General features: G+C 45.5%; 1 protein-coding gene across 25 annotated transcripts in view; it reads left to right on the top strand.

Moving 5' to 3' along the window:
• MAGI1 (membrane associated guanylate kinase, WW and PDZ domain containing 1) overlaps positions 1–18910 on the top strand; it is a 338512-nt gene that overhangs the window by 40558 nt on the left and 279044 nt on the right. Inside the window, exon 1 of one of the 25 annotated variants that reach the window (XM_061362382.1) lies at positions 5903–6124. The exons of the other annotated variants lie outside the window; for them this stretch is intronic. Coding sequence (XP_061218366.1) covers positions 6004–6124 — 121 coding nt within the window. The 5' untranslated portion in view covers positions 5903–6003. Of the gene's footprint in view, positions 1–5902; positions 6125–18910 lie in introns of those variants that run through there. 25 annotated transcript variants of the gene reach the window in all.

The following is an 18910-nucleotide window of genomic DNA, read 5'->3' on the forward strand; positions in this document are numbered from 1 at the left end:
ATAGCGCAACTCTATAAAAACTTCTTTGAGTCGTCTGACTGCCAGGTGGAAGCAAGCAAGTCCTTAATGTCCTGGTTGTTTTTAGATTTGATCACTTGCGTTTCTGATGTGATTACCTTTCAGATCTGCTCAGTGTTGTCTGGCAAACTTAGCTCACCCACTTATCTTCAAGCAAACAAATGTAGCAGTTATTGCCTACTAGAAGATGCAAGTTGAGCTGTGTGGTTTTTCTTTTTCAGTCGGCTTGCTGTGATTTTGTTTTGACAGCTTGAGCAGTGTTTCACTTTGCTTTCATTTTTCACCCTGTCAAAAGGATTTTTAGTGCATTCCCCCCCTTCTGCCTTCCCCTGCCTCTTGCTGTCTGTATGGATCAGTGCACTGAAGCAGTGACTCCCTCTCATCTGCATTGCTGGTTTGCAGCGTTTTGTGCTGCAGAGGCCTGGGCTGAGCCTTCCCAATGGGAAGCTCAGGTCAAACCTTGGCCATCAAAATGGCCAGTATCTTCTGCCATGGCTGGGACATGCGGGAGAGGTGGTAGGGGTGGGTAAGCCTCCAATGGGGAAAACATCTTAAATGGTTTGCAAGTTTTCTTTATTTTTCACTTGACTTGTGCTGTGTTTCTTCTGACCCACCCCAGGGAGCAGTGTGACTTCGGCTAGATCCTCTCAGCTGCTTGTGGTCAATCATACAAAATGTTGTTCTGTCTCAGTGTTACATAGGATGCAGGAAGGACGCTGTTCCCAGATGCAGAAGCTGGGTTGTTGAAGTTGTGTGCGTAAGGGTTTAGGGGCTTGACATACATTGCTGCCCTTGGCAGAATTACACCCCTTCACAAGCCCTTGTTGCAGTTACATATTAATCTAGAGACTCTACATGCTGTTGCTCTGAAGCATTGCCTATAATGGAAGAAAATAGCTGTTTAACTAAACCAATGAGAAAATAAGGGTTCACATCAGGCTTGCTCGAATATTGGGATAGTTAAGCTGACCTGGTGCTGCAAGGTTTAGTGGTAAGTGAATGTCTGAGCTATACTGATTTAAATGAAGGAGAGCTGAAACTGGGCTTAAGGCAATCTTCGTGACAGCAGTTTCTGAATAGCCTCAGTAGTGGAGCCTCAGGAGAATCAAGAGCAGGAGGGTGTCATGCACATCTTCTTTATTCTTTTTATCAGGCAAATACCTTGCACTGGCACAGAGTGTGTGCACAGTGCTCTCCCTAGCCATGAAGGCTGCAGGGCTGTGCCATGCTCCCTGCAGTCATAAGTATGTCTGATCTCCGTTGGGTTTATGCTAGAACTGTAACAGGTAGAGCTCTAGTGCATTGCTCCTGTGTCTCACTGCCCTGGGATATAGTCTCTGGGGACTAGATGCTGCTTCTTTGCCCACAAGGAGCTGAAGTGATCAAGATCACATATCAAATCCCTGTGCACTTCTTTCTTCTTTTCTCTTTTAAGCTTGGATTAAATTTTAATGCATTTTCCCTTGTTTTATGGGCTGTATGTGCCGCTCCTGCTGCTTAATACTTTATTTCTTGTAACCCTTGAGTTCAGTCACAATGCAGTGACGAGCAGGTCACTATATTGCTATGTCTTTCAAGTTCTCCCTCAGTCTCTAGAAGTGTGCTTAGGACAAACAGAGATTTATTTGCATAACTGGTCAAATGGAGGTTAGTGTGAAATAAAATACATATGCACGTGTTCCCCTCGGCCTCCCCTGATGCTGGGTCAAGGCTGGCTTATTTTTTCTGTGTCCTCCCATTGTCAGAACTTCTCAGGGATCTGGGCTTTGGTCCACTTGCTGTCAGTAGTAGTTTACTTTGCTTCTCAGTCAATTCTCCAGGTTTGCTAACCTCCCCCAAGGCTATCAGCTGATGGGTCTGGTAGTGAGGGGGGAAAAACATCTTTCTTGTAGTCCAAACATATAGCCCTTTCAATTATGTATAAGTGAAGTGTTCAAAGGATAACAAGCCTTTGAAGTTGGCTCAGGTATCTCTTCTCCTCCTCATCCCCCACCCTCCCTGGTGCTTTATCGTGGTGGTGGGCTGAATTTGACATTCCCTGGGTGAAGAAGAGGGAGAGAATGATCAGGAGAAACCCAACCAGGCCTGTGCTAAGATAACAAGTCTGGCTTGAGCCATTGCCTCTGCCAGGTGGGGTACTCTCTGGGGAAGTGCTGCCATGTACTTGTCGTCTTCTGGGATTCTTCCCAAAGGAGTCACTGCTGCTGTTCCCTAGAGGGGACTGGGGAGTACATGGACCTGCGATCTGACAAACCGTGGCCTTTCTTCATAGATGAAATGAATTCAGTGCCTTGAAGCAGGGCAGTTCAGTGCTTAAGCGACACACAGCTCTGTTGGAGCTCTCTGAATGGCTACAGGCCCTGTTCAGGTTTCGCCTCAAGTCCTGACCCTGCAGCATCCCCAGGCAGTTCACTCTCAGATATCCCTACAGCCTGGGACCCAGCATGATAGTTATGCCTGGATGTGCTGTGTGAGGTGCTTTGGGCAGGGACTAAGGACAGGACATGAAGTGAGGGGAGTGATTCAATGCCAGGAAGGTCTCTTCCTTCAAAACATGGATATTCTTTGGCATGTACCTTCCTGGAGCTGAGCGTCCTGGTCCTCTTCTGTCCCCTGCCTCTATCAGGTGCAACCACAACACTGTCCATGACCAGTGTGGTGGCGCTAGAGCTTGTCATGGATCAGCATTCACATCCTCAGCAGCTGATGTGTCCAAGGCCAGGGTGCCTGTTTAATACAGCATCAAAGATATGACTATAGTGTCTACCATCTCCTGGACTTTCCAGGCCCAATTCTCAGTTGTTGGTCAAGAGATTTGCAACCAGGATTCCCTTTGCTGCTGCTGGAGTGAGAATGTAGGTGAAAGGAAGGGGGTGTTAACTGTAGAAAATAGCTTTTCCTTATCTCTCCTGTGAGTATAAAATGCTTTATTCTGCCTAGAGTTTAGCTACAGGTTACTTTTAAAGTGTTTGTTGAAGCTGGAAGTAGTTACACTGGTACCTTAACAGACATAAAAGCAGTGACTTGAGGCAGCATGATAGGAGACAAAGTGGCAGGGGGTTGTAACTGACTTACTGCAGCCTTGAGAGCAAGAAGCATTACAGATGAAAAAAATCCTATAATGTTTAAAAAAGGCTGTAGGAAATGGGTACAGGTCGGGTATGTTTTGTGCATGCTGCTGGGAGGAGTCATAACAGTAATGCAGCAAAGTCCTGTACTCAGTTGTTACTGCTGATCTGTTGGAAAGCTTCATTGGCCACAGTGAAAACCTTCAATTTGTTCTACTTGCCAACTTCTGTTGCGTTTGCTTTCAACTGTGCATTGCTGCTTTCAGGATGCAGGTCTTTTAGGATGCACCCCTTTAGGGGTGAATTGTTTCTTCTGTTCTCAGTAATTTAAACTACAAAAGAGCTGCATTTTGCGGAAGTGTTTTCTCTCCCCAGAGGTGTTTTATCATAGTTGATATTTGTAAGGCAGGACTCTTCTATCAATACTAAGCTTTGGAAAAGCCTTTCTTAATGTTCTTCCCAAGCTGTCCCCTCCAATCCCACCATCCAGCTGAACCATGCACCACTTGGTGCACTGGAACGTTGGTGCCCGGTGGTGGTGCTGGGAGGGAGCAGCTGGTGGGACCAAGCCCTGCACTTGCATTGCTGTCCTGGAGGTTGCTGGGGGTCCTCAGCAATCTCTTGGGCCCCTGGCTTGCCCCCCTTCCTGCAGCTTTGGAGTGAGTACAAGTAGCAGGTCTCATAAAGACTCATTTGGGTTTTGGCATTTAAGACATTTTACAGGCAGAAATTCTTCTGTCTCTGTCATTCCACCTGCCGAAGGCAGTATGTAATAAACCTCAGGGTCTCTGGACATCCATAAACCACTGCTGGTAAATGGAATAGCTTTCACCTGTTTACTTTCTGATACTTTTAGTGAATGTGCATTAAATTGTTTTTCACTTGGATTTCCTCTGAACCAATGGCATCTTACGTCCCTTCAGGAGCTGCATGCAGCAGTACAATGAAAGCCATAAAAATAAAACACGTGGGTTGCTTGTGCCCAGCAAGACTTGAGACTAAAACCAACAATAAAAGGAGGAGTGCTGTCTTGCTGTCTGTCACCTTGCATGGTCCCTGGTCCCCCTCTGCAGGGCTGCTGGAAGGCACAGGGAGCAATTCAGGATGAGATGCTGGTGGTGATGCTAAGAGATCTGGAGCAGAGACTGCCTAGCAGTTACCCTGGTTGTGAGTTCATACCTGGGAACACAGTGCTCTCCATGCCTTGTCTTCAGTTTTGTGGGTAGCTTAGATGTGACTGTAGATGCTCATTTAGCCTCTGGTTGGCAGAGATTTGTTTCCAGACAGACAGGGTGGTTTAAGAGGTTATGAAACCCATCTGCTGTTTGCTAGTGCTGTTTCCAAGGACAGTGTGTGTGGGGGTGAAAGTGCTGACAGGCTGTTTCAGTGCAGGTAAAATGGGTTTGGCCCAAACTGTTAGTCAACAGTTGAGTTCATGAGTTGCTGCAGCTGTGTTTAGCACACATCTGCCTATGCTCTTACGTTACTGCAAGTCTTGTAATCTGGACAAGATTGCTCATCTGCACAAGAGCAACTCTAATATGACTAACCTGCTGGTTTTAAGTCACTGCTGTACTCAGTCACTTGCACTGGTGGAAGCAGCACTTACCACTTACCATCTAGCACATGCTTGGGATGGAACAGGGGACAAAATAATATGGCACTTGGACAAAAGGGACTCAATTCTGTTTATTTAGATGTTAAGAGAATGGGTTGAATAAGAACGCATGGCATTGCTTTCAGCATGTCTGGCATTTTGCACTATAGTTTAATGTGAAAATGAGGTGCGGTTTTAAGTTGCAGGACCTTGAATATAATGGTATTTTATTTGAAACTGCTCAAACAGTAGAATGATGGTGTTTTGGGAGGACTGAGGTTTTACAAATCAATGTCTATAAAGTTGGATTTCTGAGTTCATTTAGACAGCAGAAAAAGGCATCTTAGCAGTAAAATAATAACAACAATAACAGTAATAAGAAATGCCAAGTGCTGAGTATCTTTGAGCCTTCACTGGCTGCAGAGGGAACTGCAAGATGTTCAGCACATCCGATACTTCCTATGTACAAGATCCAACCATGGATTTGAGTGCCTGGCACCTCTAGTAAACATCTTGAGTCATGTAATGTAAGCTCAGAGCTTAGGACAACAAAATGAGAATCAGATGCTCCCTTATTTTTTCTCCTTCCCTGTTTTGGTCCTAAGCCAGAAGGTTTACTGTGGAATACAGCTGAATTGCTTGCTTTATCTCATAAAACAAATACGCCTTTGTTCCTCTTTCAGGCTAATGTTTTCCATAGCTCTGTGTTGTGGTTTAGCTATACCCTACCTTCCCTCCTGATCTTTTTGATTTTTCTCTGAGTGTATGCAGTTATAACTGCCTTGAGTTCAGCCTTCTCTGCTCGCTGCCAAGCTCCATGCCACAAGGAGCCTACTGCATAGGCTGTGGAGATGTACTGATAAATCCTTTGCTTTTGTGTTAAATTCTTTGTTTTGTTTTGACATCGTATGTATCATTTCCCATTTGAAACTGCGTTTATTGTATGGTTGGAAAACACCTCTTACTTGGCATTGGCAAAGGAAGCAGAGTCTGAAAGGGAAGAAAAAAAGACTTTAAATTAATAAGCAGTATTTTGGGGTTCCTTTTGTTACGTGCTCCCTTTTGAACTCTGTAAACCAGCATGCAGACCTAATTCACAATAGCGTCACTGTGTTAAGCTGCACAAGTAAACACTTTAAATGGGAGGAAGCACCTGCGTATCGCTATTGTCTCTCTTCTTCCATTAGCAAAAGCCTCTGGGCTGGCTCTGCTCAAGCCAAACCTTACAGTCAGTGCAAGTCCACAGGCAGCAGTAGGCAGAAAGCAAACCTTGCTGCCATCAGGCTGGAACAGTGAGTGTGTGTTGAAGGACAGCCGGTCATGGAGGGGAGCATGGGGGTACGTGCAGGCACCCGCAAACGAGTGGGCTACCAAGTGCTTGCACATCTCCTTGGCCTGGGCCCTGAGAGAGCGGCGTGTCAGGACTACTGGAGTCGGCAAGGTAGGTCCATGCAGGGCTTGCTGTACTTGAAGCTGTTGGTGGGGCTAGGGAGCGTGATGAATCCTGAGACGCTCTCAGCATACACGATGCTCTGATATTATCACTGTTGTCCCTCTTATTAGGTTTGTGTAGTAAAATGTTTGACTTGATTGTGTTCCTGTTGAGTTTATACGTTTTCCTGGAGCAGCACTATTGTTTGGTGAGGAACTGGTTAAAGTGTCAGGGTTATAGATACAACCTGTAAGAAGTTTACAAGACAAGCTTTAAAGCTGGAAAAGCTGGCTTGCATAGAAGAGCCTTAAAGGCTAAAATCTCTTTAGTTTACCCAAGATAGGTCAGAAGGTGACTTATCATGATCTAAAAGTATCTGCAAAGAGAAGATCTTTTCTGGTAGACAACTTCTTTTAATCTAGGAAACAAAAGTACAAAGAAGTTAATTGACCTGTAGCTAAATTTGGATAAGTTCAACTTAAAAAACACTAGGATGGATTTTCTGTCTCCATTGCTGTGTCTGTGCCTAATGAGAAATTGTGGGCAGTGCAGAAATCGTTGGATAACAAGTACTTAGCACTGTATACGAGATCTTGTTAAAGTAGTGTTGCTTTTGGATTTCTAGGGTTTCAATCTCTACCTGTTAGAGACATTTGGTGGTGTTATAGTATCTGGGGAGTTGCAACTACATCTCAAGTAAGTGTGCATTTCTTGGAGATATCTTTGGTGAGATGTTAGTCATGATTTTATTAATCCTGCTATCAGTTTCTATTTAGGAGAAATTGTCTTTGTGCCCTCTAGTGGAAAAACTATTTATATGAAGGCTTCCAAATTCTCGCAAAAACATGGAATGTGTGAGAAAGGCCATAGAGGAGCAGAGCAAGGCTGGAGAGATGAGGGGTTGCAAGAGACGCATGTGCTCTGTGCTTCCTCTGCTTCAGTCCTCACAAAACTGCAGTGCTGATTGCATACACAGACGTGTAACTCTTTCAAATAGGGGAGATAAGGGAATGTGAACAGAGAAAGATTATCCATTGCTTGTTACCTTGGTAGAGTTATTCTGGATGACTTGAGGAAAACCTGGCCTCGGCAAGCTCTGAGCCATTGGTGTTTGCCCTTGGTGTCCCCTGGGGATGTGGTGGGAAGGGAAGAGAAGCAGAGAAAAGCCCATGCCAGACTTTCAGTGGGAGGAGAAGGGAAGACCCAGAAAATGAGAAGGGTTAGAGAATCTGACCCTGTTTCCACAAAAGAATTTGCAGAGCAATGTTGCACAGCATAGAGGAGGAGGAGGAAGGGGGGTCCGAAAGAAAATCTGACTTGTGAAGAAAAGCAAATAGGTGAATGTGCCCAACTTCCCTCTTTAATGGGATAACCAGTTAGTGGGCAGGGGTGGCTGCTTATGTTACTAAGGCTTAGGAGGAGCATTTCAGATCATCAACAGAACTCATTGGGCAACATGATGAGGTATAGGGAAGAGGAAGGTGTGATGGTGGCTCTGGAGGGAGCAGGACGTGAATGACTGAGTGCAAGAAGAGGAAAAGTGGACAGAGTGGTACATGGGGGGCTATTGTAGATGGCCCGCTCAAACCAGTCACCAGCGTCCTGAGGTTTGAGGAAAAGAGTCAAATCTCTGAGCCATCATTACAGAAGCTTTGTGTGTAAGACAAGGCTGATAATTGCTTCTTGCTGCACTGAGGGGTGCCGGGTGGTGCAAGGCAGGAGGAAAATGGTCATGCTTGCAAGTCTGGAGGTGAACCACACAGATGGGAAGGCTTGGCAAAGGAGGCCAGAGGGGGAAAGCTGAAGGAAGTGCATTTGGAAACACAAGCCTGAGTGCAGGCAATACACTTTCTGATGCATAAAAGATTTCTGTAAGAAGAGTGATCACCAGTTTTTAGTACCCACAGGGGGAAAATACCTGGATTGGCCTGAAAAAAGTATTCAAGGTGTGGCCTGGGGGAGATTTTCTCACTATGAGGGTAATGAAGCAATAGCAAAAGAAACTGCGGCTCTGCTTCATTGGAGGATTTGCAAAGCAGTTAAACGGGTGCCTCTTGCCGATGGTCTGATTGCTCCCCTGCCCTGTTGCCTTGTGTCCATCCACCCATCACACAAGGTCTATTCTGCTCATTAACCCACTGGTTGGACTTTTTATCTGTGCTGCTAGAGGTGCTTTCAGGGGCCAGGGGTCAAATCCAGTAGCAGTGTTGTGGGCTGCTGCTTGGCTTTGGGATATAAATTCTGCTCTCAGTGCAGCCATGAAAACTTCAAGCGCAGATGTAGATCACAAGCAATTGCTGCTGTCCCATACATTTTCCCTTCTCCCTGTTTCTTTCTGGAGTGGCTCATTTGGGGTGTTCTGTGAGAAATAGATGTGAATGGGATGGAGTTCCACACCTGCTCCCATCACTGTCATCCTCCTTTTCGTTGTGCTGGACTGTCATTCATGTTTATTGTGGTTATAATTGCAATTGCAAAAACTGTTATAGTGCTGTTTATTTGCTGTGTGTCATGAGTCACTGTTTATATTTGCTGCTGTTTGCATTGCGGCTTTTTCTCCTCGCTCTGTCTTATGCTTGCAGCCTCAGCTCTCCCTTGCTGATCTTGCAGACTCTTCTGATTTGAGGCTATGATGCTCTGTCATCCTGTGAGCACAAGGAAAAAGCGAGATGACAGTGGAGATCCAGGATTAGGCTTTTCCTATGTATCTTTTCCTCTTTCTCCTGGCATTTTGTAAGGGCCCTTGTTCAAATGAAAAGATTCCTTGGAGACTCCTTCCCTGAGATCTCTGTGCTTAATTCTTCTCTATCTTGTTTCTGCCAGGCAGCGAGATTGATACTGCTTTTTCTGGCTTGCAGATTTCAGGGAAGGGGGGGATCATGTTAAAAAGGCCTTTTTAACTGAGATGACCATGCACAAGTCCATCATCTGCTGTCATAGCTTACAGGATTGGTGTCTGCTGCTCACACTGCCAGCACCGTTTCTGTCCAAGGCAAAGGCAAATACCCAGATGCTCTGGGTTGGGATATCTGACCACAAGGCCACAGCACGACCCCAGTTGCAAGGAATTGAGGCCAACCAAACTAGTCTCTGGGAAGGGCTGTGGATGGGGAAGGGGCTCTCCCAGTTCTCTTGGCTTCGGGCAGTCCCTTGTGCTTCCTCTTTGTGCTCCTGGTAAAGTGCTGTCAATTCTAGCGAGGAAAATCATAGAGCTCCTTGTCTTGGAAATCTGAAAGGTAACGTCTTGAAAGTCTCTCTGTATATTTATCAAGGAGCAACAGGCAATTCATTTGTGTGAGCTTACTAGAGCTTTGGATTACAGAGCTCTATGTGGAAGAATTAATGATGGGTCCCAAGTCTGTCTCAGGTTGTCCACCAGCTCAGCACGTTTGATTGTAAATCCACTGTAAAATAGCTCCAAGCTTCTTGTCCCTCAATTATCAGCCTTGGTAGAGTGCAGACAGATTTTCAGGTATAAAATGTCCATTTTGATTCTTTAAGTGATCTCACGTGGCCCTGAAATGTAAATTTTTATACTCTATTTGTATTGCAAAACCTTTTAATTATCCCCAATTTATAAGTCCCTTGTTTAGTATTTGAGTGCCTGTAAGCAAATGTTCATCTTTAGTAGATAGTAAACAGTGTCAGAGGAAATGGGAAATAAACGGTGTTTTAAATGGTGTCTGTTCCACAACTGGAATGTATAATTTAAGTCACTTATATTTAATCATCCTTTCAACACTGAATTTCAGCCTCTGCTGCTTGACTCACTGGAAGCTGACAGCTTTTTAATGCCAGTATGGTAACACTTGAAACTTCCTTAAGCTGCTGTATGCTGTGATGTGGCTCTGTTCTGCATGTGTTGGTGCTCTATCCGCAGCTGATTGTCCAAGCCTGGCTGCAGCTGGGTGCAGGGCTTGGGCTCTGCTTTGCCTTCCCCCAGCCGCGGTTTCAGAAGTCTCCATTGTTTTACCTTTATATGGAGCCATAACATCTGCTGTGAATACCACAGTGAACATAACAGCTGCTGAGGGTGGGATTATGGATTTGGGGTCCATGTATAACAGCTAAACATATCCTAGCAATTCAGCAGGTTGAAAAAGAGAGTGGATAAAGCTGTGTGCATCAAGCTGGGGATATGTGTGGTGGGGATGTTTCCTGCTGGAGTGAAGTTGTGCCTGGTTCAGGTTGTGGTCCAGGGCCTGGAAGTGGACAGGTTTGATTTCCTGCAAGGAAGAGATGCAATGTGGGGTGCAGCAGGTCCCAGTCCTGCCTGGGGAGCAGAGCAGTAGTGCCCTGGGGTGCATGCAGGAGCCCACCGGCTGCAAGCATGTGTGGCTGTCAAAGCTTTCCTTGGTCTGTTGGTGACATGCACACAAGACACTATTCACTGCAGACACAGTGTGCATGATTTAAACCTGCATTTTGTTTGTGTGCATGTGTGTATGTATATATAAATAAGTGTGCACATGTAGTATTTTTATAAAGCAGCTGAGAAGCCCTGTATGTGTTGAGGATCATGTGGGATTCTGTCCCCTCACCCCCATGGCAGTCTGATTGCGGATGAAATAATTTAATGCAGTTCTTGCTCTCAGCGACTGGTTGTTGGCATTAGCAGAGGGAATGGAATTTCATCCATAAAATACAACGGGGCTGCTGGGGAGTGAGCCCCAGCAGAAGGGATTAGCATTAGCAGCAAGGGGAACCCTTGTAACTCTGTGTAATCCAGAAGTTGGTCACCTTTATTTGAAATCGTACATTGAGAAGGCATTGTAACAGGCAGTGTGCCTACGTGGGAAAGAGGCATTTTGTTGTGCCTAGCAGTCAAATGGTAGAGTCTTAAATTAGAAGCTGCCACTTCTGTTTAGACTAAAACTTGATTTTCTGTATATGCATGAACATCTTAGCGTTTCAAGCTCACTGAGCTCTGTCAAATGCGCACCGGATTTGCAAAGGAGCCCATTACTGCTTATGGAGGTTAACAGCAAGGAGGGGGCAGCGGGAAGGAAGATCTTAATGAGACAGGGTGAAGAGTTGACGTGAGGACACGGAGTGCTTGGAGCCACCTTCTGCTGCAGGAAGTGGCAAACTCGGGTAGCGGGCAGCTTGGCCTGGTCCTGTTGCTGTGAGGAAGAGGAGGTTTCCAAACCTCACCATTGAAGGTGGCTTGAAGGTGGATCAGGAGATGATGGTCCAGTAAATGGGGGGGGAGAACAGTGGGTGTTTCACCTCAAAAACTGGGGGATCAGGCCTAGAAGCCTATTTGAAATATTAGGGTTTGGGGGAGAAGATCCTGCAGTGGAACATAGACCCTGTTTTCTGTTCATTTACAGTTCTTCAGATTGTGATTAATTTCTCATTATTTTAAAGACAGAGTGCTGTGTAGTGACAGGAATAACTAAAGGAATAATTGGGAATTTGTTCTCTGCATGTCACCTTGTTTCATATTGTTGAAGCAGTGGTAGAGAGCTCGTAATTACCTGGAATCTATTCACTGCTCAGTTACTCACATCATAAATTTTGGGGGGGGGGAAATAACCAAACAGCTTAGATATTCGCATAAGTTGTGAGATGAGCTCAAAACCCAAAATCATTTCGTTTATTTAGTGCCTGCTTCCCCTGAGATTAAAGCAATGGGAACCATGGAAGGGTCTTCTAGGATTCTTCCAGTTTTGTAATGTAAAGGTTAATTTTTATGTTCTGTTCCCTGGGCAAAAATGATGATCCAAAAGCCTTTTACTTGATAAAAGTGCATATTCCTGCTTTTATTACGTGGCTGCAGGAGCTGAGTTTTTCTAGAACATCATCAGATATGTGTGAAAATCATCAGTCTTGGGAGCACTGAAGCTGTTAAGCAGAAGTTCAGTGCTGCATCCAGTCAGAACTGAGTGTATTGGGACTGGGCAGGTAGCAGCAGTCTGCCATGCTGAACAGCATTGCTTCTCTAAAGCTCCTACTACGAGCACATACAATTATATTTTGAAGTTTATTTTCTGCTGTACTTAATAAAACTTTATTTACTGCAGTGATTAACTTTTTAAAGGCAAAATCTTGGAGAACTGTAAGGAGCTTCTTTGGGGAAACATGGATTTTGCTCTTTGCTGCCAAGCTGTTGATGTCAGTGTTGTAATTCCGGGTACCTAGAGATGCACCATGCCTCTTTGCTCTTTGGGATGCCTGGAGGCTCCTCATTTTCCTGTGTTGGGTGGTACGTGCTCAGCTCTGGGTGGCCTTGTCATCACAGAATGGACTGTTCTGTTGGGTGGCTCTGAGCTGTGGTGCTGTCCCAGAAGCAAGTCCTTGTGCATGAGGCTGGGATGTTGCCCATGTGGGGACTTTGTGTGGCTGCCTTGGGGATAGCACCAGGTTAGGAGGTGAAGTAATGGATGGGTTGGTGACAAATGATGCGATGTGGTCAGATTCAGGATAGTGGGGCCATGTTGGAGGTGATTTATTTACATAAGGGGATGGGGTAGACTGGGGGTACTCAGGGGCAGGCATAATGGGACTGATAAAGTCGGATTTACTGTGAAAAAGGTGGTGTGCATATAAATTTTAACAAGAGAATCAAACTGCTCATGATAAAAAGAACAAAGGAAGCAGAAGAAAACCAGAAAGACTCCCCAGACCTTGACATGGCCAGAGTTTTCTCCCAGTGTAACTTATTTCCAGTCCCATATGGGAACTACTGTACTCTGATAAACTTCTTTTATGGATTGCAGAGTCAGAAGGGCCCTTCCTCAGTGTTGGATGTTTTATTTATTGTGTGTGTTCTTCCTTTCACTGTGCCAGAAATCTTTCTTCCTTGGAACATATTGTACCTGTCTGGTTTGAAAATTTAAAATGTGAACAACACTTGTCCTTTCCATCCAGTACAGACCAAAACCATTCTAGTGAGGAATGGCATTTCCTCTTGGGCTGGGTCTTTGTAAGGAAGACCCAATTTCAATTGGACATCTTTGAATGTCATGGGTTTTGTGAGCTGGGTGTTGATCCTTCCCATGCATGGGGAAGCATGAGGCTGCCTGGTCCCTGCCCGGTACCAGCAGATCCTCCATCCTCGACTTCATGGCCTACCGTCATGGCTAACCCTCATCTGCTTGGTGCCATCAACCAGCCTGATACTGCACGTCCAGGTAGTTTAAGCTGTGCTAAACGTGTAAAATGAGTCAGCCTGATATCACAGCTCTTGTGAGCACCAGGTGTGACTTGAAGAAATGAGAGGGCAGGATCACATGTGTGCTTCCTGTGCTCACACTAACAGCTTTTGCCTGGGTGCCTGAGGTCAGGGTACTGGTAATGCTGGACTTTGGCTGTCTACCTCCAGTGTGACTGGGCTATTTTTACACCAAGAGTCCCGACTCAAAAGGGCACATTTGCAGATTGGGAAATCACATAATTTACAAGGCAGATACAGCAAAAGCAGTTATTTCTGTACCGGATGTGCAAGTCCATGTGCCAGCTCAGTCAGTGGGAATGCCAGCCACCGCATGGGTACCTGCGGGAGCCTTGGTCCCCATCCCACCTGTCTGGCCAGATTGGCACCAGGATCCTGCATAAATAGCACATTTAGAAGAAGAAGCCTGATTTAGGATTTTCACCTGAGGTGTGACATGGATGTGTCGGGGGGGATCCTGCTCTGCAATGGGCAGAGCAAGCCCTCTGAGTGGGACAGCAGTGGCTGTTCAGCCAAGCATGGGTTTTCATGCTGGAGTGCAGGCGACATAAGGAAGCTATATAGAAATTGGATCAGATTGTGCTGCAAGATTTCTGGCAACCTTCAGCTCCAGGGAAGCCGTAGTCCCTGAACCAAATGTGCACTTCCAGCTGCAGGAAAGCAGCCTGCTGTTCTCATCCTTCTGCCCATTTCCCTTTCCGATCTATAAGATTTCACATCTTAGCTCCAGCAGCTTTGGTTATATTACTGGCAATGTTTGGATCCTGGAAGAGACCTTTGTTTGACAGTCACTTGGGAGCTGTTCCTTACTTGCCTAACTTCTGGGTTTTACAGTGATGTAAGCAACGTGATACTATTTAGCAGCTATAATAGAGGTCAAGGCCCTGTTGTCTTAGGTATTGTAAAAATGCCTTGTAAAAAGCTGTACATTATCCAAATGTGCTACAGGCAAGGCAAGCACAAGAAGGAACAAGTAGGCCTTCACAGCTGCTCCTTATGGATGAGAAGGTGAGGCACAACCAAACATGCAGGTGTGTTTTGCCAGCACCTGGAAGGGGGGACCCTGGTCTTGCATGTTTTGCTCGGAGGGACTTTTTATTTGTGTGGGTTGATTTAAAGTCAGTGGCTAAAACGAGGCACGGCTGTGTGCACTTCGCTTACTGCTTTATCCCCTTTCGAGCTGAAATGCTTTGAAACAGATCCAGGATAAGCTCCTCCACTGCTGGGACGTCTCTAATCTACTTGCAGGGAAGCTTTTTCTCCTTTTTTAAACCCTGAAACCCGGCTGGGGAGGAACCCGGAGCATGCTCAGTGTCCTGCGCCCAGGTATGAAGCAGAGGAGCGCCTGGGATCGCACCCTCTGCCAGCAGCTTGTGTGTCTCTGGCTGGGAATCCCAAACCGGAGTGAGAGAAGGCGGCAGGTAAGGAGTGCTGAGGGCAAATGAAACCCAGGGCAGGCTCTTTTCCTCTCCTTAAGGCACAAGGAAGAGGTTTGAGTAAGGGTGAATGAAGCTGAAAGGGGTTTCTCAAGGTGGACCCTCAGGGCGGCTGCTGCAGCTCTTTGTTCGCTCCCTCTCCCGAGTCCATCCTTCGGAGCCATCTTGGGAGATCGGGTGGATTTGGTTTGTTCCTAGTGAAATTCCTGGTGAGCTGGCTGCCAGGGCAGGGTTGCCCATCCATCAGCCTGGCTTGTGGCACTTGTCTGCGTGCTCCGTGCCAGTGTCAGCTTTGGCTCCAGCTTGTATTTTTGGAAGTTAAGTTTACAAGCTGCAAGTCTCACCAAGGAAAGCTGTTGGGTAATTCCTTTATTTTCTTGTGAAATTTATCCTCTTCCATTTCTTGTTTCTCTGAAAGCAGTGAAATTGTCACCCTGGTTGGTGTTGGTGGCTGTCAGAAGGGGCGGTGCTCAAACCCCTCCTGTGGCTAAGAAGTTGTGTATGTTCTTTGCTGCATTGAAATCCTAAATATTTATGTTATGGTTCTGTTTCCTTGCCATGATCTTTCCTTATAGATCATTGTGGTTATAGTTCCTAAATGATTTGAGCACTGATAAATAGTTCATTTCATATCAACAAGCCAAAGTAATAACTTGTTCCTTCAGGATATAAATTCTTTTTATTTCTTAAGGTATTGTTTGCTTATCTTATTAAAGTTGTTTACAAGAAATTGTTTTTAAGCAATATATTGTTCGCTTGTGTATTCTGAAAGAATAACAATAAAACATTATTGTGCTCCTGATTTCCCTTTGAAAAGGCAAAGTAGCCCTCCAAGCACAGTTGCTTTCCGTGCTGTTATGGTTCAGTGCTCTTTACCATTGTGTTCCTTAAATAAAAAGCACAAGATGATCCTGTCTTCCAGACAGCTAACAATTGTTTTTATAAACAGTGTGCGCTCTGGTGTCTGTTAGGAATAACTAGATTGTTGTTTGTAATTGTATCTTCTTAATGAGAATTCAAGTTGTCAGATACTTCCGTGGGCTTTGGAACTGATTGTACCATGATTTTTAAAAAGCACTTCGTGTAATTGAGAGTCGTTAACTACTGATACAATGTGATGTAAACGAAGGAAGTCCATATTTGAAGGGCTCTCACAGCACACATCATCCCAGTAAGGATTGCTCTGGACATGCCTTCAGTGAATGCATAAATGCAAAACATCCTGTTGCTTGTAGCTTGGTGCAGAAGCAGAGGTATGTACCAGCCTGTCCATGGGCACTGGGTAGGGCTTATGAAGCTGGGAGGACCTGTGGCTCCCAGAGCTAAGCATAGGCTTGAATACCTTATTGAACTCAGCCTGAACTTGTTTTCCCTCATTACCTACACCTGCATGTGCTGGAGATCATCAAGGGGCCGTGGTTGGGGAGGTTTTGCTCTCTGCTTTGAAGGGCTGGTGATAAATGTTAGAGTCCTCCCACCCCCAGTCACCTTGTTGGGCAGTGGGAGGGATTCCCAGGTGACTGACTGGAAAGGGAAAGGTCAGCATTTCCACCCCTGGCTGGTGCCGTAGGAGTGGGCTCTTAAACCTACAGAACATGTTTGCAGGATGGGCTTGTCAGGGCGGCATCCTCCACAGTGCTGCAGGACCAGGGCAGTGTGAGGGAATGCAGCCGGCTCTGGGAAGAGGAGAGAGCATGCTGAGTGGATGCTGTGAGGTGAGCAAGGGCTCTGAATCCTTCTGAAACACTTGCAGATGCTGGAAACGTTGCCATAGGTGCCTGAACTGCCTGAACTGCAGTGTAGTTTGAAGGTGCTGGGGAGAGGGGTGGGAGATGGATGCTGAGATGGTGTTATGCTGCTGGTGTGCTGCCTGCCCCTCGCCACAGGCAGGAAAGTTGTCTTTCTCCATCAAACAGAGATGCTGATGCATTTTCATGTCCAAACCTTACTGCCAGGTGTGCTGCTGAGTTTGAAAGGTATCATCCAATCCTTGAAACACTGACTTGTGTTGCTTGCTGCCTGTACCCTGCATGATTTCCCAGCAGTATCTTTGTGATAGTCTGTGGGTAACAAAAGCAGTTGAATTGGGCATGGGCTGGTTTCCCTGTGAGGATACCTGGGCTGTGGTCAGGGTATTGTGGTGTTCCTCTGCTGCTCCCCCAGCAGCATCAGTGGTTGCTCTTCTTGGGTTTCTTCCTGTGCTTGACTGATGGTGGCAGAGCCAACATGGTTTAGGGGAAACTTTGGGTTGTCTCTCTCATCCATCCTAGTTATGTCCTTTGTAACACAGATCCTTCCTTTCTCTTTTCCTTCGTTTCTTGAAGTATTTCTTCTGGAGCCCAGAGGCTTTACCTTCTCTATGTAGTATCTTCTGACAGCAAAGCTTGAGGGATGTGTCCATGTCATATAACACTTGATAATCTCTAGTTTCTGCAAGGAATGTGAAACCTCCCCACTATGTTTTCACAGCACAGCAGAGGTTTCAGGCGTGGGGGGTGGACTTCTAGTCAGCCCTGTGATGTCTTCCAGGGAGAGCCTTGGAGAAGAGAAAGCTGCTTTCTTTTTTTATCTCCTGTGGCATTATCTGTCTCCAAAACTACTTCTCTGTGCATGAGGTTAATGGTAAAACAAAGCCTGACAATAAACAGCCTTCCAAAACTGTGCATTTTTAGTCTCCAGATCTCACTGCATTTTGTCTCTGGGCTGTTCTGACCTATTCATGTCAAGAGAGCAAAGAATCTGTGAGACTCTGATAAATTCATACAGCCCCTGCATAGTCTAGGGGAAGGTCTAATTTGATCTGACGTTTACTAATCTGCCAAGACAGTCAGTGATTTGTTTTCATAGTGGGTTGAGCTCTATATGCCATAGAGAAATGGCTAAACATATTGCAGTGGTAACAACAGCAAGCATGAAGCCAAGTATTTGTATTCATGTGCTTGAAAATTCCTTTCTGCTTGCTTTTGAGTGGGGATTTATTCCCTTTGCTAATTGTCAGGTTGCTAATTTCAGTCACCTGGAGAAGTGCTGGCAGAGTACTCACTGTGAATTACGTGAGGCTCTTTGTTTGCTTTAGTCATGCATTGCGTTCATATTTTCCTAAGTCTGTCGCCTTAACGCGCCAGTTGTAAAAGTGATTCCAAATATCAAATTGTTTTTCTACCTACTGCATGTGACTGGTCCATTGGCAGCTTCTATAGCGCATAGGTGTTCTTGAGTTTATGCCTTTAATTGGTTCTCACACTATGGTGGGAAGGTCCTTGATTGTTTATCTGAGTAAATCAGTGAAATAGTGAGATTCTCCGATGAATGTTGTTGGTGTTTGGTTGGCTTGGTTTTTGATGTCTCCCCCCTTCTATTTCTTTGTGTATTTTGGATACTCTGATTAGGTAACACTAGAAAAGAGTTGGATTTGGATCTGGAATCTGTATTCAATGAAAATTATTCAAACCCCTGGATTAGAAAAATTCATTTTATAGCTCTAATCGTTGCACATGAAACCCAGAGGTGCTAATCCCTTTTTTGTAAATACTTCACAGAAATCTATAGGGATGGCAGAAACGGGGTACAGGAAAGTTTGTGCATGAGAAAAATTAGTTGTCCTTTTAAGAAAAGAAACCAAAACAAACCCACGCCCTATGCAAAACTTCATACTGTTAATTTTGATTTTGAGGCTGAACAGTGTATCACCTGATATAAAATAAAGCATGGTGATGGATTTGACAGTAAAGATGCCTTTAAATGGGGTACCAAATGAAGGTACTACCTTGGCGTATCCCATTAGTTTGTTTTCATATCACTATGAGATGACTGTTTTGAAGCCGAGACATTGGATTAAGGCTTCCAGGACTGGGTTTCAAGCTCTTGGGCAAGCACAGCCTGGTAGGGAGGTACTGCAGTGCTGGGGACTCCCCATCTTTAAGGTCTCTGTTCTCACCACACTAGTGGCTTTGCTGCTTCTTTCAAGGAAAACCTAAGTCAGTACTCACTGCGTTCCTTATGTCACGTAAGCTTTCCTTGCCCAATTTCCATGTGTTTCCTTCCTTGCAAACCCTTCAGCTCCTTCCCAGATAGAGGACAGAGGGAAGCACAGTGGGGACTTGCTCCCGAGTGGGAATTAGGTGGTGGTCCTTGCAAGGGCACATCAACCCCTGCCATGGGAGACACAAACAGTCTTATGTC

The sequence above is a fragment of the Neopsephotus bourkii genome, unplaced genomic scaffold, assembly GCF_033783945.1.
Source record: "Neopsephotus bourkii isolate Nb327-2 ecotype Australia unplaced genomic scaffold, CSIRO-AGI_Nbou_v1 NB_1120, whole genome shotgun sequence".
Taxonomy (NCBI): domain Eukaryota; kingdom Metazoa; phylum Chordata; class Aves; order Psittaciformes; family Psittacidae; genus Neopsephotus; species Neopsephotus bourkii.